At 33.7% G+C, this 27,307-nt stretch overlaps 1 protein-coding gene across 1 annotated transcript; it reads left to right on the forward strand.

The window, feature by feature from the left end:
- LOC141289505 (probable acyl-CoA dehydrogenase 6) lies at positions 1 to 27,245 on the forward strand. The gene is made up of 9 exons (XM_073821614.1): positions 1 to 990; positions 5,144 to 5,264; positions 11,084 to 11,213; positions 18,702 to 18,808; positions 23,521 to 23,688; positions 23,786 to 23,959; positions 24,307 to 24,468; positions 24,738 to 24,888; positions 26,912 to 27,245. Exons 1-9 carry the CDS (start codon positions 796 to 798, stop codon positions 27,000 to 27,002), a joined length of 1,299 nt encoding a protein of 432 aa, XP_073677715.1. The 5' UTR covers positions 1 to 795; the 3' UTR covers positions 27,003 to 27,245.
- The last annotated feature ends 62 nt before the right edge of the window (positions 27,246 to 27,307 follow it).

The following is a 27,307-nucleotide window of genomic DNA, read 5'->3' on the forward strand; positions in this document are numbered from 1 at the left end:
AAATGTAGCTACTACAATAACTTCCAAAATGCCATGCACTACCTGACAAACGTTTTGAACAGTAATATTTTTCATGTTGTTAAAGAAGTCTCTTCTGCTCACCAAGCCTGCATTTATTTGATCCGAAGTACAGCAAAAACAGTACAATTTTGAAACATTTGTACTATTTAAAATAACTGTTTTCTAACTGAATATATTTTAAAATTTAATTTATTCCTGGGATTTCAAAGTTGAATTTTTAGCATCATTACTTCTTCAGAAATCATTCTAATATTTTGATTTGCTCAAGTTGAGAAGAATAGCATTAATCTGAAATAGAAATCATTTGCAACATTATAAATGTCGCTATCATCACTTTTTATCAATTTAAAGCATCCTTGCTAAATAAAAATATTAATAATTCAGCATATTAGAATGTTTTCAGAAGGATAGTGTGAACCTGAAGACTAGAGTAATGATGCTGAAAATGTATATAAAATAATTTAAAAAATGTGACTGTTTTTGCTGTACTTTGGATGAAATAAATGATTGGTTCTGGTGAGCAGAAGATACTTCTTTAAAAAAAACATGAAAAAAATCTTACTGTTCAAAAACTTTTGACTAGCACTATACATTTAATAAATAAATATGGATCTTGTTTCATTTGACTGTTACCCCTATCCCAGATTTTTACTGTATAGCTATAAATACGTTAACTATAGTTATCTTGAGAAAGCGCTGACAGCATATTCGAGTTCTACGTGAAGCGTCTAATGCGCATGCGCAGGTCAACACTTTTTGACTTGGTTTGTAAGAATGGCACTGCAAGCGAAGGTCTTGAGATTTAGTTTGGCGTTGAATCGCAATTTACTCAAAACAACTGTTGTCTGCAACAAACGGCACTTGTCAGAAAAAGCGTCCTCCAATCCGAAAGCTTCCGTTTCAAGCGAAAATGTCGATCATGTTCTCTACACAGAGGAACATTTTGCATTAAAGGCATCTTTGAGAAAGGTAATGTTAGATATGACCGCGTGCTATTGTAGTGTGTCTTTAATAAATGTATAATTCTCTGTGGAGATGAATATTGCAAGTTTCTTGCTACCTGATTGTCATACTCTCATAAATGTGCAGGTTGATCCTTTTTTAGCAAGTGAATGTAGGTAAGAGGTCATTAACTGTGTAGCTTGCACAGCTAGTTGCAACTGGGTCGGTTTTATGAATTGTTTAGGGTTTATTGTCAGTTTTGGACATTTTATGGAAGAATTTGTTTGATATAAAGATACATTTTCCAATTAACAGATGTATTTTGCTTGAATTTTCCGCTTTGTTTTGATACTTCCAGGAAGCTCCGATTGTCACGTGACGCTCAAGTTCATTATGGCCTTCTGTCAAATTCAGACTAAAAAATAAACTTCCCTTCTATATCAAATATAAAGAAATGTATTTTTCTGATTATCTACGTTGCATTTTGTCTAAAAAAAAATTCTGTTAATTTGTGTATAAGTTGTAATTTTTTAGGACTAAGACCAAACATTTTAGAAAAAGAAATGTTTATTTTTCGCAAATTTGTTTGATTATTATAAAGGGTTTGCACTTACTGTTAACATTACCCAGAAGCACAGTTACATTGGCAATACTCGGATGTAAACAACAGCATGCATTTCACAGGTAATGTACTGCTAAATTTGTTATTTTACTAATTTATACTGTCTAAACCACAAAAACAATATAAAAAAAAACTGGAAGCTGCTAAATCATAAAAAAGACCTTAGTAAGCAGGAAAGGGCACAATATTTTGACGAACTAAATAGGTGTTAAAGATGCGTATGAGCAGGATTCCCTGCTGAAAAAAACCCCCAGCCTAAGCTGGTTGGCTGGTCTTAGCTGGTTTTAGCTGGTCTCCCAGCCTGGCTAAGCTGGTCAGACTGGTTTTAGCTTGTCCCAGCTGGTCTCCTAGCGTTACCAGCTAAGGAAGTGGCCTAAACCCTTCTAAAACCAAATGTTTTTCCTAGTCCAACCGATTAATACAGCCCAAAACATGACAATAATTGGTCATTTTCAGCAGCAATAATCAGCAAAATATGTGCGTTTCATTCGGTTCAGTGGCATTGTTTACATTAAGCGCCGCCAATATGGCCGATTGGTGACGCGTCGTGAAAACACTCTAGGAATTAGAAGCCACCAATAAATCTCTTTTTATCTCTCTCTCTCTTGCTCTTTTAAAATCAAATTTAATTTACTAATAAAAGTCCCTTCCATCATACATTATTACCTTCTCTAAGGCATGTGATAAATGAATTCTATTTGAATTAATAAGATTGAAAGTCATTATAATTATACTTTTATATCAACTGTATAGACTATAAAGGGTTACAGGGCTTGGGAAGGAAGTTGCTTTCTCCAATTCCCAGTGGCTTCAAGTGTATCGGAATAGGCTAGTATGAGAAAGGATATAAGTGGAAAACAGAAAAAAGCAACGGATAATGAAAACAATGCCGTAGTGTGAAGCTCAGGGACGGAGTTTATTAAAAGAACTCACTAGAGACAGTGAACCGTTGAAAACAAGGTAGAAAAGTCCTTGACTTGGAAGCATGTAATGTTATTATGCATCTGAATGAAAGGAAGGACTGGTGTGAAACTTAACAGCGCTTAAAAAAAAGATTTTTTAGCTTTTACTCATACTTAAGGTATTTTACAAAAAAATCGCTTCTCAAGGTCATCTCATGACTCAAGAAATTCTTCACACGGTATTACTCTTAGGTAATGCTTAAGTCACGTCATGTTCAGATTGAAATTAAGGGAGTATGATTAAAAAAAAAATCAATGCACAAATAGGGTTACAGCTTCCAGGAAACATCACCTAGTGTTATTCAATTTAGTATAATGGTCATGTCTTCTGGGTGCAAAAGGTGTTGACAAACCATAACTCAGAGTCCTGGACTCCACCAAACAATTCTCAGTTTGAACCGACAAGAGATTTGTGGAATGTATCACCAACCTTGTACTGTAAGTTTGAACAGGGTGGACCACCCTTCCTTTCTGACTGTATTGTCCAGTCACGGTCTTCTGGGTTTAGAGTAAACCTATACTAAATAAGACGCTTCCGTTAAATGTTCTCAGCCAGATTTACCTGCCAATTTCTTCTCCTGATGAAATTAAAACTAGTTCACGTTGAGTTTGTTAGCGTGTTGTTGACCCTTGGCTTCCTTTCGATTTTAAACTCTGTTTGTTCTGTCTATACTGCTTTTGAGTCAGGACGTTTTTCTTGGCCAGTGAAGCATGTTTTTGGGGAAATGTGGAGCTCATCCCTCTGCAGAATTTTTCTAACTTTTCACAGCTCATACTGAAACAGGTTTTTGTCTCAGTCTGTACCCATTAAACATAGTAAGCATGACATATTAGCTCAAGAAGAGACATTTCCACTGCTGAAAAAGTTTATAGCCTTAATTAAATTAAAATTATTGGCTCATCAACTTACTTTTATCGCTTGCATAATGCATTATTGGGAAAAGAATTCAATTCCTTTTCTGCTTCATTTGTGTAAGTAGATTTTAATGAATTGCCTTACTTTGCTTTGACTTCCCCATTGCAACATTATAGTGTTATTGTGATCAGACACTAAAACAGAACAATGGGTATTACAAGGTCTGTTGACTTTTAATTGCATTTGTTTTAGAGACTTCTGCTCCATCTGTTTCAAGCATAATAGTTTAGCCCAAAATACTTACCCTTATGTCTGGCTAATGTGTCAGTTTCTTTGGGACATAAAATAAGTTATTAAAGGGACGGTTCACTCATGTCATTTATTCATCTTCAGAACACAAATTAAGATATTTCTGATGAAATCCGAGAGCTTTCTGAACCCTGAATAAACAGCAGCACAACATAAACGTTCAAAGCCCAGAAAGGTAGTAAGATTGTTCAAATGGTCCACATGACATCAGTGGTTCAATCGTAATGTTATTAAGGTATGATATATAAAATATTGGGAAAATCGCCTTTAAAGTTGTCCAAATTAAGTTGTGAGCAATGCATATTACTAATCAGAAATTAAGTTATATATTTATGGTAGAAAATGTACAAAATATCTTTATTGATCATGATCTTTACTTAATATTTTAAAATTGATCATTTTGACCCATACAATTTATTGTTGGCTATTGATACAAATATATCCATGTTACTTATGGCTGGTTTTGTGGTCCAGGGTCATAAATAATTAATATATTCAACAAATTCTTGTCTTCTGTGTTAGTCTTCGGTGTGCGTTCATAAGAGTATGCAATGCATTTTGGTTTGGTTAATTTTGGTTAATAGCAACTTAAATTTCAAACTGTTTCTCTCAAAAGTATATTGCAGAATTATAAATATGGAACATATTTTATATGCACATTTTTTATAGTGCATTTCATACCTTTTTGGGAAATCTTACTCCTCTGTCTCTGTCACTCCTCTGTCAGGAATATGTTTTTTTGGCAGTGCTTATGGTTCAAACGTGCATTGAGTACTGCTGCAGACTCTCAGTATATTTCACAATGGTTCTGTTATTACAGCATGCAGGCGTCTTGAAGTGACTCAGAAGGATGTTGAGTGTCTGGTCCTGCTTTCAAGGAAGCAACCTATTGTATAGTTATTAAACTCTATATAGCTTGAAGGAACTTGAAGACTTTTTAATATTTTTGGCCTTTTGTTATTTTTAAATAGAGAGGGCAGGAAGTGATGAGTAAAAGGGAGGGTCTGGATTTGGAAATGACGTGAACCGGATTCAAACTGATTTTCGTTGCCCATGTGAGCTAATTGCTAGGCCACATGTCTGTCAGAAATTAAGGACTGAATTACTTGTTGATATTTAGTTTCACTGAAAAGTTTTTGTGATTCATTGCTGGTTTTACGAATACCAGATGTCAATTTGTTTTTGATGGAGCTCTTTAACTTTAGTCTGAATGCATAAAAAAACATTTTAGTTTATTTTGTGTTATTTTGAGACACTGCAGATGTTTCCTCCTGTGAATTTATTTCCCATGAAATTCTGCTTTAATGTGTTAATGTAATACACACTTTCTCTGGAATCTATAAATCAAATCATATTCATGTCAGATCTTTTTTTTTTTAGATTTGATTGCAGCACTCAGATGACGCTTTCTTATCTATGTTTGTGGTACAGATCATTGATCAAGAGATCAACCCTTACGTAGACAAATGGGAGGAAGAAGGGCAATTTCCTGCTCATAAGATCTTCAAAATTCTGGGCAGTGCAGGATTTCTAGGAGTCAATAAACCTGTGGGTAAGTAGACATTTGCAGATTTACCTTAAAGTCTCCATGAAATTAAAATTGAAGTTTTTTGAAGCCTTAAAAATGTAGTTCACTTTTCGAACAAAAATTTACAGATAGTGTACTCACCCCCTCGTCATCCAAGATGTTCATGTCTTTCTTTCTTCAGTCGTGAGGAAATTGTTTTTGAGGAAAACATTTCAGGATTTCTCTCCATATAATGGACTTCTATGGTGCCCCCGAGTTTGAACTTGCAAAATGCAGCTTCAAAGGGCTGAAAAGGGCTTCGAGGAAAGAAGTTTATTTTCTAAACAAAATTACAATTTATATACTTATTATAACCTCAAATGCTCATCTTGTCTAACTCTGTGTACTCTAGAGATTAAAAAGTATATAAATTGTAAATGTTTTTAGAAAATAACCGATCGCTTCACTAGATAAGACCATTCTTTCCTCGGCTGTGATCGTTTAGAGCCCTTTAAAGCTGCATTTATAAAATACTGAAATGTTTTCCTCAAAAAAACATAATTTCTTTACAACTGAAGAAAGACAGACATGAACATCTTGGATGACAAGGGGGTGAATACATTATCTGTAAATTTTTGTTCTGAAAGTGAACTAACACTAACACTAAGTGTTTCAGTTGAAATTAGGTCAACACATGGAATAACGCTGCATGTTTCAGAGCACTCCAGTGGACCTTTAATAAAGAGTGACCCATTATTCTTCATCTTACATTTGCATGATTTTCCCCTCTTTTTGCAACAAAATGGTCATAGTTTACCTTTTAATGCCAGTTTACTTCAATTGACATTTAGACTTAAACAAAAAGTTTAACCTTAAACATAACCCTAAATATTCACCCACTCTTTCCTAAGACTGTGTCCTTCCAAAGAATATACTGAGAAGCAGTTGCTACATTTTTGATGTCAGAACACAATTTCAGCACAAGGAAAGTATGTTTTATTAAAGTGCTGTGAACTCTATTCATTCTGTTCTATCACACAAGATCAAGAAAAACTTGACGTGACCTCGTGAAAGCAGCAGGTTGACAAAAAAACATGAAAAATATTACTCTTTCACTGGAAAATATGTATTTAAAGCACAAATTGGATCCTTTGGGTTTTCCAGTAACAGCAGAATTACAGTTCTAAGTATCCTTCTTCAGGAAAATACAGAAAAAGAAGATTGTAGGCTGCTCTTAAAAAGTATTGGGTTTTTTATGTGAGCACAGATGGATTCATGAGAAAATAACAACGTGGCTCCAAGAAGCAATTATGAGAACGGTGGAAAACACCTTGTAGCACAAATGGATTTGTGGCCTTACACATATCAAAATGTCACTACACAACTTTTTACCATACGGTTCAAAGCATTGTTATAAAATCCCAATACACTAGAAGAATTAAGAACAACCAAAAGAAAATACAATCGGTGCCTGTGCAAATTTTAAAATATGGGTTGTCTTTGCCCTGGTTTTGTGAACACTCTTTTATATATTACGGTAATGTACAACTTGATCATCTTGATATGTTTGTAATCAAGATATCACCAAATATACCACCCAAGTCTAGGATTGTAAAAACTCTGCAAACATTCAATGACTCTTGAGTCTCATTCTTAAATAACATGCAGATAATATCCTCATAATTGTTTTTTAGATGATATAGCAAAAGTTAATTAACTGTTAAGAATACATTGCAGTATAATTGCTATAGGTGGCTTGAGGCTCTGGGGGAAGCAGCTTCATAAATCTGTAGGTCAGAGGAGAGCAGCACTTGCATTAAGAAGTGCTGACACTGTGACACTTCTGCATTAGCAGGCTGGATTTACAGCCTCTTCTTAGACAGAAGATTAGCACTCGGAGCGCTGCCTAGACTCTTTTGATATGTGTAGCACAGATACACTAGCAAGTCTCTAAACAATAACATAAAATCTGTTCAGGTGAATTGTGACTTGCCTGCTGTAGGCTAAATCTGAGCTTTTCCTTTACACGCTCTATTTTTCATTTCTTGTCTGTACGCTCACTCCTGAGATTTGGGGGAGTTTTGTAGCTATTTTTATATTCAATACACCATTATAGAATGGCAGAAGTTATATAGTTATACATTTATAGAAACCAGCACCATTTTAGTGGAATGAAAGCATTTTTCTTAAAGCGTACTTTAAAATCTTGGCTACACAAAAAGCTATTGAACACTTCCATGGTTATGGAGTACATTGTATAAAGTGGACAGTTCAAAACTTAAACAGTAATGTACAAAAATACCAAATCATTAGATTGGACAAACAATATTGTATGTAATTCAGGATGTTTATGGTATCATAAATCAATTTAAATCACTTGCCCAACTTGATGTTTATGTAATATCCCCTTGTCATGAGAATGTTTGAACTTTTAATTTTAAATTTACCTTCTTAATATAGTTGAATTATGTCTAAATATGTTTCATACTGGGTGAGTTGTTTACTTGTTGAAATAAAACAAAATAATAGAAACTATCACAGAGATTTTAATGGTTTCCAGTACAAATACCATTACAACCATTATAAACCATCAACTATTAACCATTAAAACCATTAAAAATGATTTTCTTTGTTGTGTTTTGGGATATATTCCATTAGGATTTAGTGGTTTTATATAGAGGCCTGTTTCTGCCACTGAATTTTAAAAAATGCAGTAATTACTTTTTTGATCAGAATTGTGATAAATATACTCGCAATTGTGAGTTTATATCACGCATTTCGGACTTTGCAATTCTGTAAAATAAACTTGCAATTCTGAGTAATAAAGTAAGAATTGCAAAATATAATCAATTCTGACCTTTTTTCTCAGAATTACGAGTTACGAAATTGTTAGTTATAAACTTGCAATTTTAAGAACATATATGTTTTTCATTTCCTCAAAATTGGACATTATAACCCACAAGTTTATATCAATTCTGAAAAAAGTCAGAATTGCGAGATGTTTTTTTTTATCTTACAATTCTCACTATAACTGATTTTATAACTCACAATTGCGAGTTTATATCACACTTATGAGGAAAAGTCAGAATTGTGAGTTTATATCACGCAATTCTGAATTTATAACTAGCAATTACAAGTTCATATCACGCAATTCTGAGAAAAGGTCAGAATTGTGAGTTTATTTCACGCAATTCTGACTTTATAACTAGCAATTACAAGTTCATATCACGCAATTCTGAGGAAAAGTTAGAACTGTGAGTTTATATTATGCTATTCAGAAGAAAAAAGACAATTGCAAGTTTATATCTCAAAATGCTGACTATGACTTGCAATTGCGAGTTTATATCACACAATTCTGACTTTATAACTCGTAATTGCGAGTTCATATCACACAATTCTGAGGAAAGGTCAGAATTGTGAGTTTATATCACGTATTTCCGACTTTATAACTCAGAACTGCGAGACTTGCAATTCTGAAAAATAAACTTGCAATTCTGAGTAATAAAGTAAGAATTGCAAAATATAAACAATTCTGACCTTTTTCTCAGAATTACGAGTTAAGTCAGAATTGTGAGATATAAACTTGAAATTTTGAGAACATATGTTTTTCTTTCCCTCGGAATTGGATATTATAACCTGCGAATTTATATCTCACAATTCTGAGAAATAAGTCAGAATTGCGAGATATCAACTCGCAAATGCAAGTTTTTTTATCTGACTATAACTCGCAGTTACTGTGAGTTTATATCACACAGTTAACAGTAAAAGTCAGAATTGTGAGTTTATATCAAGGAATTCTGACTTTATAATTTGGAATTGCGAGTTTATATCACGCAATTCTGACTTTAAAACTAGCAATTTTAAGTTCATATCACGCAATTCTGAGGAAAAGTCAGCATTATGAGTTTATATCACACAATTCAGACTATAAATTACAATTCCAAATTTAAATCACACAATTCTGAGGAAAAAAGACAGAATTGCGAGTTTATATCTCACAATTATGACTTTAACTCGCAATTGAGAGTTTATATCACACAATTATGACTTTATAATTTGGAATTATGAGTTTGGTGGCGGAAATGGGTTTCCATGGTTTTGACAAGCCACCTATAAAAGGTGACAAATTATCAGTAGAGAGCCACAGGGACCATTACAGTTTCCATTAAAACCAGTACAATTCACATTATAACCAGTAAAACCTGTGATGGTTTTTATTGGTTATTTTTTCAGCAGGTTCAACAGCTACTGTAGAGCAGAAATATGGTATTCCTATTTAAGTTTGTAAAACAGAATTCACAATAATGATTCAGATTTTTTTTCATTTGTGTAATTTAACTTAACAAAACCTTACACTCACTTACTGAAAAATAGCTCTTATGAAAACTATCCCCAGTCACCCATATATATATATCATCATGAATCCTCAACATGCACACAATGCTACATGGTCTTAGGTTTGCATTGATTTAAAGTATTTTGAGTCTTAGTTTTAGAGTTTTGCTAGTTCCCATAACAACTTCTTCCTTGTAGAATCACAGCTTTCACAACCTAGCTGAAACAAATCTATCTTACAAAACACTGGCGTAAATCCAGATTTTCTGTTTTTCCAACCCTGACAACCTCAGATAAGGCACTAAGACTCCATTCTTATCCGAACTCACCAGTCTTTTGACATTTACTCCCAAAATATGTGGGGGGTGGGGGGTACATGGCCTCTTGTGTTTCTCTCGAAATATCTCTCATTTCACATCTATGCGGTGATTTAATGTACGCAAGGTTACGCCACCAAACATCACTCTCCACCAAAAAAAATAAATAAAAATATTTTGTTTACACGCACACAGCGAATGGAAATGTTGACCACCTTCCAATAGCTGTCCTTCGTAAAAGCTTGAATCTGTTTGTGGACATATGACATTAAACATCCTTTTTCAATTTTGTTCCAACTGCATATCATAGTATTTCATACTTTACAAACTTTACACAATATTTGCATTGTAATGTGGAAATCAGTTCCTTCTCCATAATTGTCCTCCTTAAATGTTGTTGTCCAAGACTCCTTTACGTAGCTAGTTTGTGTCAGGATAAACAAACCTTTCGTTTAGATGCATCTCCTGTTTGGATACTGAATTGTTGGACTCCAGCTGTTCCTGTGCAGCTGTATCTGTTTCCTCTGCTCTCTGGCTTTTCTTTTCCTTATTTTGCCACACCAAATGTCGTCCACAACCATTGCAGCACCTGATGACAGAATACAACGGCTTGCAGTTCTGGGGAAAATAAGTGTAGGGTTCACCACAGTCACTAAAGGACTTGCTATTCAGCATTATTGTTGCCCTTATTGCTTCCACAGAATAGAATCATTTCCTTAATGTCGTAATATTTGTTTCCTGAAGGAAAATGCTAAATGAAATGGAACATGAAATGACATGAATAAATGCAGGACAAGGAAAGTGTCGTGGGAAACAGTATTGCTTTTATTATGGACAAATGTAATAGCTTATACCACGTTTGCGCAAGAGATTGCAGTATGTTATAGTGATGACTAAATGGGCTGCAGGGGTGTGAAAAGGCCATGTCAAGTTTAAGATTACTGCATGGCAAAAATATGTAGACGACTCTTATATGATTTTTATTTGTCTTCAGTACTGAAGCAAATTTAGCTGAATGCAGTCCAAGACCAAGGAGACCTGATAAAACATTAAATCTTAATTACACCTGCTTTGTAATCAAAATGTTCAAAACATCTGAAATATTTGTATAATGCATTTGTTTGTATAATGCATCAAATGTTTACAAGCTCAAAAACAAACTGAAGAGATAAAGCACCCATTTCTAACCATTTTTTTTTACACTTGCTGCAGAGTATGGAGGTCTGGGGTTGGACTTCAGCTATAGTCTGGCTGTTGCAGAAGAACTGGGGAACATCAACTGTGGAGGAATTCCCATGGCCATCGGCGTGCAGAGTGACATGGCTACACCTGCACTGGCTAGGTATTTCTCCTGCTAGTATTCGTAACCTTTAAAGGGTTAGTTCACCCAAAAATGGAAATTCTGTCATTGATTACTCACCCTCATGACGTTCCAAACCCGAAAGAACTTTTGTGCATCTTCCATCTTTCGCTCATCACCATAAAATGTTTTACATATTCACAAGGTTTACATAAAGTCCACAAGAGAAAATAAAAGTTGAATTTTTAAAAATGACCCCTTCTTTCTTAATACTGTGTTGTTCACTGAATGATCCACATCTGTGTTTTTTTGTTTAGTGATAGTTGTTCATGTGTCTCTTGTTTGTCCTGAACTGTTAAATTGCCTGCTGTTCTTCAGAAAAATCCTTCAGGTCCCTCAAGTTCTTTGGTTTTTCAGTATTTTTGTGTATTTGAACGCTTTCCAACAATGACTGTATGATTTTAAGATCCATCTTTTTAGTCCATCAGGTCAACTGATGGACTCGTGCAACTATTACAGAAGGTTCAAACGCTCACTGATGCTCTAGAAGAAAAAAAACGATGCATTAAATTGCATTACCCTAAATTTGAAGATCAAGGGTCAATTTAATTTTGTCTTCTGGAAAACATGTAACTATCTTCTGTAGCCTCTGAAGGGCAGTAGTGCAGTAGTAAATGGGAATTTGAAAATGATATTTAGGCAAAATAAGAAAAATATATACATCTCCATTCTGTTCAAAGATTTTCACCCCCTGGCTATTAATGCATGGTCTTTCCTTCTGGATCATCAGTGAGTGTTTGAACCTTCTGTAATAGTTGCATATGAATCCCTCAGTTGTCCTCAATGTGAAAAGATGGATCTTAAAATCATTGCTGAAAAGGGTTCAAATACACAAAAAAGCTGAAAAACCAAAGAATTTGTGGGACCTGAGGGATTTTTCTGAAGAACAGCAGGCAGTTTAACTGTTCAGGACAAACAAGGGACTCATCAACAACTATCACTAAACAAAAAAGCATCTGTGGATCATTCAGGCAAGAACAAAGTATTAAGAAAAAAAGGGGATGTAAACTTTTGAACTAGTCGTTTTTTATAAATTCAACTATGATTTTCTCCTGTGGACTATATGTAAACATCTTTTATGTGAAATATCTTATTCAGCTCAGTACTAAATACACAATAACATGCATTTTGTATGATCCCTCTTGTTTTGGTAAAACAATGAACATTTTGCAGATACTGAAAGGGGGATGTAAACTTTTGACCCCAACTGTATTAAATTAAAGGGGACATAACACACACAGTTTTGGACAATCTCATGTTAATCTTGAGTACCTATAGAGTAGTATTGCATCCTTCATATCTCCAAAGAGTCTTTTGTTTATCAGATTTATACAATGAAAGATACAGTTTAACGCTTCTCTCTTTAAGCACGGATTGCCAGCAAAACAGAAATTTGTTGCAGTTTTACTTACCGCCTGTGGTTCTGACTCATCACCGGGATCTTATTTCACTGGGACTGTTCCATCATTTCAGTATCTAACAATGTGGAAATCCAGCGTCGAATTGGGAATTGTTTATAAAACCTTCGTCACTGAAATGAGAGGAACAACCAAACACACTTGCCAAACTCTGTTGCTGCCCCAGAAAAACTAACTGCATCCACTGTTCACACAACGCTGGGTTCTTTGGAAAGCTAAACAAGGTTATCTTTCCCTCACATCCATAGACACACTTCTTTGGAGGCATTCTTCTCAAAGCATGTCATGCCAAGCACTGATGACAACTTTCGTAACCCGAATGAAGCACGTTGATGGGCATGCTCTTGCTCACGCTCTGGTTGCTGTGAGTGTGCTCACGTCATGAAGAGTCATGCTCGAAAAAATCTTAACTTGTACACACTGATGTCACATGAACTATTTTACTGAGGTCCTTGAACGTGGTAGTTGCATTGCAGTCTATGCGAAGTCAGAATGCACTCAGATTTCATTAAAAAAAAAAGCTAAATTTGTGTTCTGAAGATGAACGAAGGTCTTATGGGTTTGGAACGACATGTGGATGATTATTTAATGACAGAATTTGTATTTTTGGGTGAATTATCCCTTTAATTGTTGGTGAAAAATGTAAAGTAAAAAGAGATAATTGGTAATTACTTTGGGTTCATTCATCACACGGGTCATGGAAGGTGAAGTTTGGTGCATTGCATTGTGGCCCTCCTTGCATATAGAAAATTCTGGTTTCTTCATCAGTTGGCCTTGCCATTAAATGCCATTTGTCTCACAATATTCTTGTCTCACTTTGAAAGACACAGTTAATGAAAAATACACAGCAAAACGTATATTCTTAAAAATAGAAATTAGCCCATTATTTACTCCAGGTATCCTAGGTGTATATGACTTCCTTTTTTTTTTCAGACAAATCCAGTCGGATTTATATAAAAAATTGTTCTGGCTCTCTAAAGAATTATGATGTCAAATAAACTTTCAACAGTCCAAAACAAGTCCGATAAAGTGCATACATCCATAATAAACAATGAGTACGTTTACATGGACAACAATATTCCGATTTTAACGCGATTAAGACAATACTCTGATTAAGAAGCAACCATGTAAACTGAGATTTTTGATTAATTTAATCCGACTAAAGTCATAATCGGAGTAAACACAAATCGAATTAAGACAGGTGGAGTATTCCTATTTTAGTCGCATTATGGAAGACATGTACACACCTTAATCAGACTATTCCCCTTGTGTAGGACTTTTCGCCACATTTTGTGACAGGATACACACTAATGCTGCGTTCCAGGCAGGTTTTTGAGCTCGTAAATCAGGACTTTGTAGCGTTCCAGGCAAGTCACGCCAAGCATTTATTATTTTTATAGTATTAATAATTTGATTGCAACGTTATATTGTCCTAAACTCAATTTTTCCACCGTGTGCCACTGAACACCGCACCCCTAGAGGCTTTATTGTTGTTTCTCGGGCTATGTCACGTCAGAACTCGGAACTGGGAGTACGTCGTCGATCTAGTACGAGTTCACGGGTGGGAATTCACGGGTTTGAGTGCCGTTCCAGTGCACTTTCACGGGTAGAAGTTTGGAAAAACACGGGTAACGGGTTGTCTGGAACGCGGCATAACGCTCTCAGTTGGTTGCGCTTTGGTTTCATTTTTATTTATTTATATTTTGCTACAACATGGGCTTAATCAATGCTCATTGCTGATAAATAGCCTAGTTTGTTATCATAATTTTTAGTTTTATGGAAACGTTTTTAACATTCAACCCCCTTTTTCATTAGTATAATTTGTAAGTATTTATTTTAATTTTCCGCTATTGGAATGTCTTAGGATGCTTTTTACTTTTACTATCGAATTCATGATCTTGGTTTTGCTTGCATATATAAGGCTACACCTATCAATTTTAAGATTAAAACAAATTCTTAAAAGATGGATTTGTTATTTTTAATTAAACAGCATAACAAAAATAAATTAAAACTAGCTTATATAGCATTTATTAACAAAAACTAATAAGACGAGGCATGGACTCCATCACATGCTGTTATATGCCGACTAAACAATTTATTACAGGGCGCGCAAACACTGAGCAATCAAAATAATTAATAAAAAATAAAATAAAAGAAAGCCTCCAAAGCGTAATGTGAGGTAAACGGCAAAGATAACAGGGTTTTCAAAATGAAAACAAACAAAAAAAGTAAAACTAAACTGGCTTTCGGTGACTGTGCTTGCGTGTGTTTTTTTTTTTTTTTTTTGTCCTAAAAACTGACTGGCTCTGAAACGCTCGCTGTATGGATCAGACGCTTTGGAGCAGCACAGCACGCACTCGCACAAATGCGACCACGGCAAATTTTAACTCACACATTCTAAAATATTTGTTGCATATGTCCAGTGCCACTTCAAGCTTTTGTAAAATTAAAACCCAAACATCCAAAAGTCTATAAGGAAGATGAACTGATAGCGTCGCGTGTGGACGCAATGATGTGTGTCATTAATCGATCTATGTACTATAACATGTAAAACGGGAACATGAAAGGAATATTCTAAAAGCAACTCATGTAAACAGCTTAATCATATTATTGTCTTATTCAGAATAAGGTCATTAATTAGATTACTGGTGTCCATGTAAACGTAGTCAATGTCTCACACGGCTCCGGAAGGTGAATAAAGGCCTCCTGTAGCGAATCAATGTGATTTTGTAAGAAAAATCTTCAGAATAATCACTTTAATCTAGCTTGCACAAACTGTTGTACACGGAAGCTGTTCCAGTCTTGTGAAAATTCGCTACAGCCTTTATACACACCCCAGAGCCACGTGAGATACTTTTTATTATGGATGGATGCACTTTATTGGATTTGTTTGTGACTGGTGAAATAAAACATAAATAAATAAAGCTTGGAAGAGCCAGAACAACTTTTAATATAACTCTGATTTAGATTCGTCTGAACGAAGGAAGTCATAAACACCTAGGATGCGTGGTGGGTGAGTAAATAATGGGCTAAATTTCATTTTTGGGTGAACTAACCCTTTAATGTCTGTTACTTGTTTTCTAGTAAAAATGTCTTTATATCTGTTAAGAAAATTGTGCAGTCAAACCAAAAATGATTTAGGCACACCAGATATAATTTTTGAGATTTTTTTACTTGTGGGTGCAGGACACTATAATTAATTTATGTAGGTGAGGATAGCAAAATAAGGTCAACTGTGACATGTTATACCCAAAAATGTTCATAGTGGACAGTGTTTACTGCATTTTGAGTTATTTACACTTTTAAAGAGTTGGATTCTCATGCTAAACATGGCCAAAATAAAAAAAATGATTTGGATGTATGACAGAGTATTTTTGTGCCAAATATACTCCTTCCAGGCTCGTACAAGTTAAGATTTTTTTGAACATGGCTCTTTATGACATGCGCGCACTCACAGCAACCAGAGCGAGAGCAAGAGCGTGCCCATCAACGAGCTTCATTCGGGTTACAGATGTTGTCAGCAGTGCTGCGCATGACATGCTTTGAAAGGACATGCTTCAGTGGACTACCAGTAAAACTGACAAAAATTTGTGACCAAACATTATTAAGACACTTTGACCTGACCATGTTTTGTTACATACCTTTCTATCAAAGTTATCTGACCTTATCAAGATTAATTTGTTCTCACAAAGATTAACTCTTGAGTTCTTGTCATATATTTTATTACCATTTTCTAAACTATAGCAAAAAAACTGATAATGAGAGAAATGTTGAAGGTGTCTGAATACAGTGCCTTGCGAAATTATTCATACCCCTTCATTTTTTTCACATTTTGTTATGTTGCAGCATTTTTAAATTACTTTTTTCCCCCACATCAATCTAGACTTCATACTCCATAATGGCAAAGCAAAAAATAGGTTTTTAACATTTGCGCAAATTTATTAAATATAAAAAACTGAAACGATCCCGTTGCATAAGTATTCATTCATTCACCCTTTTCTGGGACACTCGAAATTTAGCTCAGGAGCATTCATATTGCTTCTAGATGTTACTACACTTCGTGTGGAGTTAAACTGTGGCAAATTGATTTGAATGAGTATGATTTGGAAAGGCACACACCTCTCAGAAAAGGTCCAACAGCTGAAAATGCATATCAGAGCAAAAACCAAGTCCTGAGGTCAAGATAACTGCCTGTAGAGCTCAGTGACAGACTTGCGTAAAGGCAATCTAGGGAAGAGTTCAGAAAAAAAATCTGCTGCATTGGAAAGGAAGGAAAGGAAAGGAAAGGAGGTGACGTGAGGCCAAGTATGGTGACCCATACTAGGAATTTGTGCTCTGCATTTAACCCATCCAAGTGCACACACACCGTGAACACAACCCTGGAGCAGTGGGCAGCCATTGCTGCGGTGCTCGGGGAGCAGTTGGGGGATCGGTGCCTTGCTCAAGGGACTCACCTCAGTCGTGGTATTCAGGGTGGAGAGAGCGCTGGTAATTCACTCCCCCCACCTACAATCCCTGTCGGACCTGAGACTCGAACCTGCAACCTTTGGGTTACAAGTCCGTCTCTCTATCCATTAGGCCATGGCTGCCCCCCTTGAAAGGTTGAAGGTTCACGGTTCACAGAAGCATGTAGCCTCCATTATCCATAATGGGAGACGATTGGAACAACTAGGACTCTAGAAAATATCTGCCAGCCCCCATCCAAGCTGACAGAGCTTGAGAGGTGAAAAGGTGAGGCAAAGAATGGCAGATAATTGCCAAATGCAGATGTGCAAAGCTTGTCACATCATACCCAAAAAGACTTGAGGCTGTAAAGGTGCTTCAACTATGTACTGAGTTAAGGGTATGAATACTTATGCAATGTACTTATTTCAGTGTTTTATTTTTAATACATTTGTAAAATTTGCAAATCTGGTTTTTGCTTTGTCATTATTATGGTGTATGGAGTGTAAACTGATGTGGGGAAAAACTTATTTAAAGCAGTTTAACATAATGCTGCAACAAAACAAACTGTGAAAAAATGAAGGGGTATGAATACTTTTGCAAGGCACTGTAAATTTTGGTTTGACTGTATATATATATTTTTTCTAAATAAAAATGTATTGGGTTTAGCAAAAATCGCGTCTTAATAGGAAAATATATTATGCAATTTTGCTTTTCAAGTAATTGTTTTGTGTTTTTATTTGTTTATTTACTTTTTTATTTCTGTGGTTTTATTTATTTGAATGGGGAAAAAAAGTAAAAAATTATACAGTTTATGGGAGTAGACTCTAAATGAGGTGTTTCTTCACCACTTGTTGATAAACTCTTAAAGGGATGGTTCACCCAAAAAAAAAAAAAAAAAAAATCTTTCGTTAATTACTCACCCTTATGTCGTTCCAAACCCGTAAGACCCTCGTTCATCTTCAGAACACAAAATAAAATATTTTTGATGAAATCTGAGCATGGGTGTTCTACGTCAGCCATCATTTTTGTTTTCTTTGTGCACAAAAAGTATTCTCGTAGCTTCATAAAATTCAGGTTGAACCACTGATGTCACATGGACTATTTTAACAACGCCTTACTACGTTTCTGTACTTTGACCGTGGTAGGAGGGTTAGAGAGCTCTCAGATTTCATCAAAAGTATCTTAATTTGTGTTCTGAAGATAAACGAAGGTCTAACGGGTTTGGAATGACATGAGGGTGAGTAATTAATGACAATATTTTTATTTTTGGGTGAACTTTTCCTTTAAAACTAATTAAATCACCAGTCATTTATTCTAAATAAATACTGTAGTCATCAGGATGGTTCCTTTTCTTCTTTTTTAGTGTTTAACATATTCTGACTGCTGCAGGTTTAGGTTGTACGCTGTCACTGAGGGATATTACTACACTGCGCTCAGTCTTTGGAAACTCAAATTTTTCAGTGCATATTCGTTTTGGCTATTTGGAGTCAGAAAACCAGGAATTTTGAAATTGCATTTGTGCCTAGTATAATATAAATGTCTTCTGTAACCTATGCTGTCTCACAAACTAACTGAGGATGTGACTGTGACCTCTGTGCTGTTGTAGATTTGGTTCTGCTGAGCTCAAGAAAGAGTTCTTGCAGCCCACCATCATGGGAGACATAGTGGTCTGCCTGGGGGTGAGCGAAACGGGGGCCGGCTCTGATGTAGCAAGTAAGTATTTTGCTGGAGATAATGTATCTAACATGCTCTTTATATTGCCATGGGGGTGTTTTAAACAAGATGTAAACATGCATCAGACGCAAATCTAAAATTAATTACTTTCCCAAATGAAGATATCAAAGCATTTCAGGCCAGGGAGATTAAAGACTTTCCTACATGGGAATACCACACTGGGGGATGCAGATCTGTTTTTCATAAATGTATTCAAATGTATTTTGAAGCAAAGCTGGTACTAGTCACAGATTATTAAGTAGCTGTTTTGTATTACTTTATTTTACATTTAAAGCCAAGTATGAGCTAAAAAGTGGTTTTCAACCCTTTTGGCTTGAGGGCATTTCTTTGTCCAGCAGGAAAAAATCCTCCGATTTCCTGTAATATTTCTACTGTAATTATGACAAAGCTGGTTGTTTTTAACTTTTTTATTAACAGAAACTGGGAGTGGTGACATAGTTAAATTAACCACAGTTCATTTTTGGATTCCATAACAGTGCTGTTATTGTTAACAAAAATGATTACAGATATTTTATAAATACAGTGGCTTGCGAAATTATTCATACCCCTTCATTTTTTTCACATTTTGTTATGTTGCTGCCTTATGTTAAACTACTTTAAATGACTTTTTTCCCAAATCAATCTTCACTCCCTACTCCATAATGGCAAAGCAAAAAATGTATTTTTAACATTTGTGCAAATTTATTAAAAATAAAAAACTGAAAAGATCCCGTTGCATAAGTATTCATACCCTTTTCTGGGACACTCGAAATTTAGCTCAGGAGCATTCATATTGTTTCTATATGTTACTACACTTCGAGTGGAGTTAAAGTGTGGCAAATTCATTTGAATGAGTATGATTTGGAAAGGCACACGCCTCTCAGAAAAGGTCTAACAGCTGAAAATGCATATCAGAGCAAAAACCAAGTCCTGAGGTCAAGATAACTGCCTGTAGAGACTTGCGTTAAGGCAATGATCTAGGGAAGAGTTCAGAAAAAAATCTGCTGCACTGAAGGTTCACAGAAGCATTATCCATAATGGAAGACGACTGGAACAACTAGGACTCTAGAAAATGTCTGCCAGCCCCCATCCAAGCTGACAGAGCTTGAGAGGTGAAAAGGTGAGGCAAAGAATGGCAGATAATTGCCAAATGCAGATGTGCAAAGCTTGTCACATCATACCCAAAAAGACTTGAGGCTGTAAAGGTGCTTCAACTATGTACTGAGTTAAGGGTATGAATACTTATGCAATGTACTTATTTCAGTGTTTTATTTTTAATAAATTTGTAAAATTTGCTAATCTGGTTTTTGGTTTGTCATTATTATGATGTATGGAGTGTAAATTGATGTGGGGAAAAACTCATTTAAAGCAGTTTAACATAATGCTGCAACAAAACAAAATGTGAAAAAAATGAAGGGGTATGAATACTTTTGCAAGGCACTGTATAACTGAAATGAAGCTGAAATAAATTAAAAGAAAATATAAACATCAGTTGGAAAAACCTAACAAAATTACAAGTACGGCCTAGCAACTAACTGAAATATTGAAATGACTAAAAATAAAAAGCTTGAAATGAAGTTGAAATAAAATAAAATATAAATACTGGCTGAAACATTGTACAAAATTACAAATACTTCCTGAAATAAGTATTAAAATGAATTAAAAAAATCTAAGATATATTTATTTGTGTGTGTGTGTGTGTGTGTGTGTGTGTGTGTGTGTGTGTGTGTGTGTGAGAATTATTATTTTTGGACAAAAATTAAAATAAAAAAACTAAAAAATAGAAAAACAAAAGCTAATTTTTAATACTAATACATAATATAATAGTATGTAAACAATATCAAAATTAAAGTTAAGCATTTAAATAAAAGTGAGTAATTTTTATGTTAATGAAAAAAATTGTGTAAGAAAACTAAACTTAATTGTTCATGATAAAAAAAAATATATTACACAGTTTTGCTTGTCAAGTCACCTGGTCTTGTTTCAAATTTTTATGTTTTTGTGAAACAAAATAATTACTGAAACTTTTAAAATTAAAATGTATTCAAAATATAAAAACAGAAACATTTAAAATACTAATAAATACTATAATAGTGTATAAATATTCAAATATCAAGATGTTTCAAGAACTGAAACAATAGTTACTGGGGGGGAATTAAAGCTAATTTCAAATACTAATAAATACTATACTAACAGTATAAAAAATTGTGCAAGAAACTAAATTTAAGATAAAAAATATATTAGGCAGTTTTGTTTCTCAATTTAACTTGTCTGGTTTTAAATTTTAATATTTTTGCTAAAAAAATGTAAATTTAAAATAAATAAGTAAATAAATAATTTAATATAGCAAAAATATATTATGGTATTATAAAATACTAATAAATATACTATATTAGTGTATAAATACTAAAATAACACTTAAAGAAGTTTCAAGAACTTGTTCTTCAGTAAAAACAATAGCTCCTGTGATGAAGAAATAAAAAAAATAAAAGCTAATCTCAAATACTAACAAGAAAACTAAACTTAAGATAAAATATATTTTGCAGTTTTGCTTCTCAAGTTAACTAATCTTGTTACAAAGTTTGACTTTTTTGCTAAAAAAAAAAAAAAATTTCAGAAAAAAAAATTACTACAACTTTTAAAATTAAAATGTAAACTGAAAATAATATAAAAAAGAAACCAAATTTAAAATACTAATAAATATTATAATACTAAAATAACACTCAAGAAGTTTCAAAAACTTCAAGAAACAATAGTTACTGTGGGAGGAAAAATAAAAACTAATTTCAAATACTACTAAATACTATAATAATATATAACTATATAAAACAATTAAGTAAACTTAATTTAAGATAACAAAAAATATATTATACAGTTTTGCTTCTAAAATCAACTGGTCTTGTTTAAAAAAAGATGTAAAACCTTTCAAAATGAAATCTAAACTAAAAATAAAAAATATAGAAACAAATAAATATACTATAATAATATCGTATAAATGCTAAAACAACACTTAAAGGAGTTTCAAGAACTCACTCTTCCGTAAAAAAAAAAAAAAATAGCTCCTGAGGGGAAAAAAATAAAAGCTAATTTCAAATACTAACAAATACTCTAATAAAAACTATATTTAAAAAAATGTGTAAGAAAACTAAACTTAATATAAGACTTAATATAAATTTAATATAAGATAGCATGCATATTGATATTTTTGCTAAAATAATCTAAATTTGAAAAAAAAATCTAAATCTTAAAAAATTAAAATGTAAACTAAATATATAAATATAAAAACAAATTTAAAATACTAATACATGCTATAACAGTATATAAACAATACGAAAAAATTGTTTAAAAATACTACTTAATTTTAGATAAAAAAAATATATATATATTATCCAGTTTTGCTTGTCAAGTCAACTGGTCTTGTTTCAAATTTTGATACTTTTACTAAAAAAAAATCTAAATTTGAAGAAATTACTAAAACCTTTAGAAATAAAATGTAAACTAAAAATAGAAACAAAATTAAAATACTAATAAATATAAAATAATAGTGTATACATGCTAAAATAACACTTAAAGGAGTTTCAAGAACTCGTTCTTCAGCCAAAACAATAGCTCCTGTAGGGAAGAAATTAAAAATAAAAGCTAATTTTAAATACTAATAAACAGCATATAAAGTATATTAAAAAATGTGCAAGAAAACTAAACTTAATTTAAGATAACATGCAGTTTTGCTTTTTAAGTCTGGTCTTGTTTCAAATATTGATTTATTTTTTTATTTTTTTGCTAAAATAATCTAAATTTGAAAAAAATAATTACTAAAACTTACAAAATTTAAATGTAAACTGAATATATAACAATCGAAACACATTTCAAATACTAATAAATACTATAACAGCATATAAACAATATGAAAAAAAAAAAGTTAAAAAAAATACCACTTAAAGATAAAAAAAATATATTATACAGTTTTGCTTGTCAAGTCAACTGGTCTTGTTTCAAATTTTGATACTTTTACTAAAAAAATCTAAATTTGAAAAAAAGAAGAAATTACTAAAACCTTTAAAAATAAAATGTAAACTAAAAATAGAAAAATAAAAACAAACGTAAAAAAATGCGTAAGAAAACTAAACTTAATTTAAGATAACATGCGGTTTTGCTTCTCAAGTCTGGTCTTGTTTCAAATATTGATATTCTTGCTAAACAAAATCTACATTTGAAAAAAAAATACTAAAACATTAAAAATTAAAATGTAAACTAAATATATAAAAATAGAAACAAATTTAAAATACTAATAAATACTATAACAGCATATTAACTGTATGAAAAAATTGTGTAAGAAAACTAAACTTAATTTAACATAACATGCAGTTTTGCTTCAAGCCTGGTCTTGTTTCAAATATATAAAAATAGAAACAAATTTCAAATGCTAATAAATACTAATAGTATATAAATACTAAAACATAAAAATTCTTCCAATAATTTGTTCTTCAATAAAAACAATAGTTACTGTTGGGGGAAAAAATCTTTTTAGATAAGAGTGTTTTATATATTAATAATAATAATAATATAATGAATAAAAATATATTTATTTCAATCATTGTAAGTGACCCTGGAGGAAGTTTTCTGAAGCCCACTAGGAGGCCTCTTGCCTCCTGGCTGAGAACCAAAGAAGAATTCAAAGAGTCTGATATAAAAATAAATACTGTTTCCCCCAGGCATCAAGACTAAAGCTGTGCGCAAAGGAGATGAATTTGTCATTAATGGAGGAAAGATGTGGACTACTAATGGCACTCAGGCAGACTGGATGTGCCTCCTGGCCAACACCAGCGATGGCCCTCCACACAAGAACAAATCCCTAATCTGCTTACCTATGAATCTGCCTGGTAAGACTGCAAAATGCAAAAGCACAAAACTTTTGGAAAAGATTCAATCAATCGTCTGCCAAAGAAAACATTTGAATGTTTTACCGTATGTCCACAGGTGTTCATATCGCACGTAAGATCGATAAAATCGGCATGCGTTCGTCAGATACAGCGGAAGTGTTTTTCGATGACGTCCGTGTGCCCTGCAAAAATGTCATAGGGCAGGAGGGAATGGGCTTCACGTACCAGATGCTACAATTCCAGGAGGAGCGACTCTGGGGGGTGGCCAATAGTAAGTAATCCTTTCCGACTCCCACATCCAACCGCACACCAAACATTTCTCTTCACTGGCACGGGCATGACGTCAGTTAATGTCAGTTGTGCTTGTGTGTTTATAATCAAGCCAGATCACTATCCTCTCAGGCCCATCAGTGAGTCAAACTTGTGTGTTTTGCTTGAAACATCAAGCACGAAAAAGGTCTGGCACATTCTAGAGGATCCTTTGACATCATCAGCAAACATTTCAGCCTTCCTGTCTAGATATCGTCGGGATTCAAATCCTACAACAATTTCCTCTATCATATAATTTGCTGAAAAACACATCGGAATTTTTCCTATGACTCAATATTGTTTTTCAAGTTCTGACGACCATGGAGAAAGTTGTCCAAGAGACCATTAATTACACCAGACAGAGGAAGATCTTCAATCAGCCGATTTTGCACCACCAGGTCGTTCACTTCAGGCTGGCTGAGCTGCAGACAGAAATCGAGCTGTTGCGTTCGCTTCTGCATCGCGCCACTGGTGAGTCTGGCAGTTTCTTAAATTATTCTGGAATGATTTTATAGGCCAAGGCAGCTATGCAGTTTCATGGGTTTGGGTCTGGGAGGTCTACAGGGCTGCCAATTTCCAAATTAATAATGGAAAGAAATGCTGGGAACACTGACTTGCAATCAGTCCATTTTCATTTTTTTCTCCTTCAGGTTGTGAAATTAATAATTGGAGCTGAACCTCGCCGTGTATGCCTGAAAATGAATACCTCTGAAATTCTTATGCTTTTTTTTTTTCCTTAGCTTTGTACATTAAGGGAAACGATGTGACAAAGTTGGCATCAATGGCCAAGCTGAAGGCAGGACGACTGGCCCGAGAGCTTGGTGACAGCTGCCTGCAGTACTGGGGGGGCATGGGCTTCACCAGTGATGTTCTAGTCAGCAGGTTCTACAGGTCAGTTTCTCTCATCTGAGCTCTCAGAGCTGCAGTGACATCTAGTGATATTTAAAAGCAGCAGGTTTGGATTACAAGTTTTCACTCTTGAGGGGCGGAATGAGTCGTGTCAGTTTGAATCAAACTTCTGATTTAGAAAAAATGTCAAATATTGTAAAGTCAAGTCCTCATCTGTCAGGTATGGAAGCCTGTTTCCACCAATGAATAAAAAATTTACTTTATTTCTTACAATTGTGAGTTTATATCATGCAATTCTGAGAAAAACAATGTCTGAATTGTGAGATAAAGTCAGAATTGTGACAAAATCTCGCAATTCTGACTTTATAACTCAAAACTGGGAGATACAAACTTAGAATTGACTTTTTTTCTCAGAATAGCATGATATAAACTCACAATTGAAAAAAGTTAAGAAAAAAGATGATGTAAACTCACAATTGAAAAAAGTTAAGAAAAAAGATGATGTAAACTCACAATTGCAAGAAATAGTCAGAATTGGGAGATATAAACTCGCACTTCCGACTTTTTTCCCTCAGAATTAAGAGATGTAAACTGCGCAATTCTGAGAAATTAATAATCAATCATTTTTAAAGGAGTGCATGATATAAGATATAAACTCCCAAATGAGAGTTATAAAGTTATAAATTGTCACAATTATTAATTTTATTTCTCACAATTGTGAGTTCATGTAATTCTGAGAAAAAAAGGTCAGAATTGTGACTTGTGACATATCTCAAAATTCTGACTTTGTCTCACAGTTGCGAGTTATAGTCACATTTCTGACTTTTTTCAGAATTGCATGATATAAACTCACTACTGTGAGACAAAGTCAGAGTTCTGACAAAAATGTGCAATTCTGACTATAACTTGCAATTAGGAGTTTGTCTCGTAATTCTGACTAACTCGCAGTTTCAAGTTTATTCCTCAATTCTGAGGAAAAAAGTCAGATTTTCGACAATCACATTTCTGACTTTTTTTTTTCTCAAAATTGCATGATATAAACTCCCAATTGTGAGAAATTAAGTCAAAATTGTGACAAAAACTTTTAATTAAAGTCAGAATCAAAAGATGTAAACTCATTGCATGTTATAAAGTCAGCATTGCGAGTTGTCACAATTCTGACTTTGTTTCTCAAAATTGTGAGTTCATGCAATTCTGAGAAAAAAAAGTCAGAATTGTGATTTGTGACATATCTCACAATTCTGACTTTATAACATGCAATCCTTAAAAAATATATTAGTCAGAATCATGAGATGTTAAGTCATCGCATATTATAAAGTCAGAACTGTGAGTTTATATCATGCAATTCTGAGGGGAAAAAAAGTCAGATTTGTGACTTTATATCTCACAATTCTGGCTTTTCTTATATTTAGTGATTAGCAATTGGGAGTTAGCAATTACATCTCGAAATTCTGAGAAAAAACGTCAGAAATGCGAGATTTAAAATCAGAATTGTGAGATTAAAAACCTGCACTTCTGACTTTTTTCTCGCAATTTTGTCTTTATCTCACAAGTCTGTCTATAACTCACAGTTGCGAGTTTATAACTCAATTCTAAGAAAAAAGTCAGAATTGTGATATATATTCACATTTCTGACTTTTTTCTCTCAGAATAGTGAGTATAAAAAATATCAGATTTGTGCCAAAAATTCACAATTCTGACTAATAGTTGCAACTGGGAGTTTAAAATTTCGCAATTTTTAAAGTCGATTCCGAGACTACACTTACCCCTACCCAATACTTTTTTAACTTTTCAGCTATTTCTTAATTTTTATTTTAAAAAAAGTATTTTTTCTATATGATACTTGATGTGAAAAAGAACGAATTTGACAAAAGGCAGATTCGTCAAAAAGACGCTTTACCGTTTACTCCATTGGAGCTGTTGTTTGCCAGCCGTCTTTTGTAATGTTGTCTAGTCCAATCACGCATTGGTGGGTGGAGCTAGTGTAAATAGCTTTTGACAACAAGGTGAGCTATTTGCATTTAGTGTAAATATACACTCCATTTTTTTGTTTTTGTCTTAACAGGGACTCCAGATTAATGTCCATCGGTGCAGGAGCTGATGAAGTGATGCTGTCAATCATTTGCAAGTACATGGACACTTTGCCCAAAAAGTGACACCACCGATATGAGCTCAGTTTGAAAAACAAAGTGCACTTAAAATCTGACACTAAAATAAGCTATAGTTACATCAGTCCTTAAACGAATTAACAACTTTAAGTTGGATGATTTGTACCTTGCAGTAAAAAGGTATTTTAATAAAGACTTGATGAAAACCTTTATATGTAACATATGTATATTTTGATTATAGTTGTATATGACTTTGTTAATATGACAAAATAAAGTTTTCATAATTCTAAAGCCTTTGTAATAAATTTAATCTATGAAAACAGGACTCAAGCCTTTGACAACATAAAGCAATT

This window comes from Garra rufa, chromosome 17, assembly GCF_049309525.1.
Source record: "Garra rufa chromosome 17, GarRuf1.0, whole genome shotgun sequence".
Classification (NCBI taxonomy): domain Eukaryota; kingdom Metazoa; phylum Chordata; class Actinopteri; order Cypriniformes; family Cyprinidae; genus Garra; species Garra rufa.

What these genes read in the sequence shown, in the direction of transcription:
- LOC141289505 (XM_073821614.1), top strand. Translation starts at nt 796, where the DNA reads ATGGCACTGCAAGCGAAGGTCTTGAGATTTAGTTTGGCGTTGAATCGC. An exon ending in CTTACCTATGAATCTGCCTG is followed by an intron (nt 23,689 to 23,785) that starts GTAAGACTGCAA and finishes GTATGTCCACAG; the next exon opens with GTGTTCATATCGCACGTAAG. An exon ending in CTAGTCAGCAGGTTCTACAG is followed by an intron (nt 24,889 to 26,911) that starts GTCAGTTTCTCT and finishes TTGTCTTAACAG; the next exon opens with GGACTCCAGATTAATGTCCA.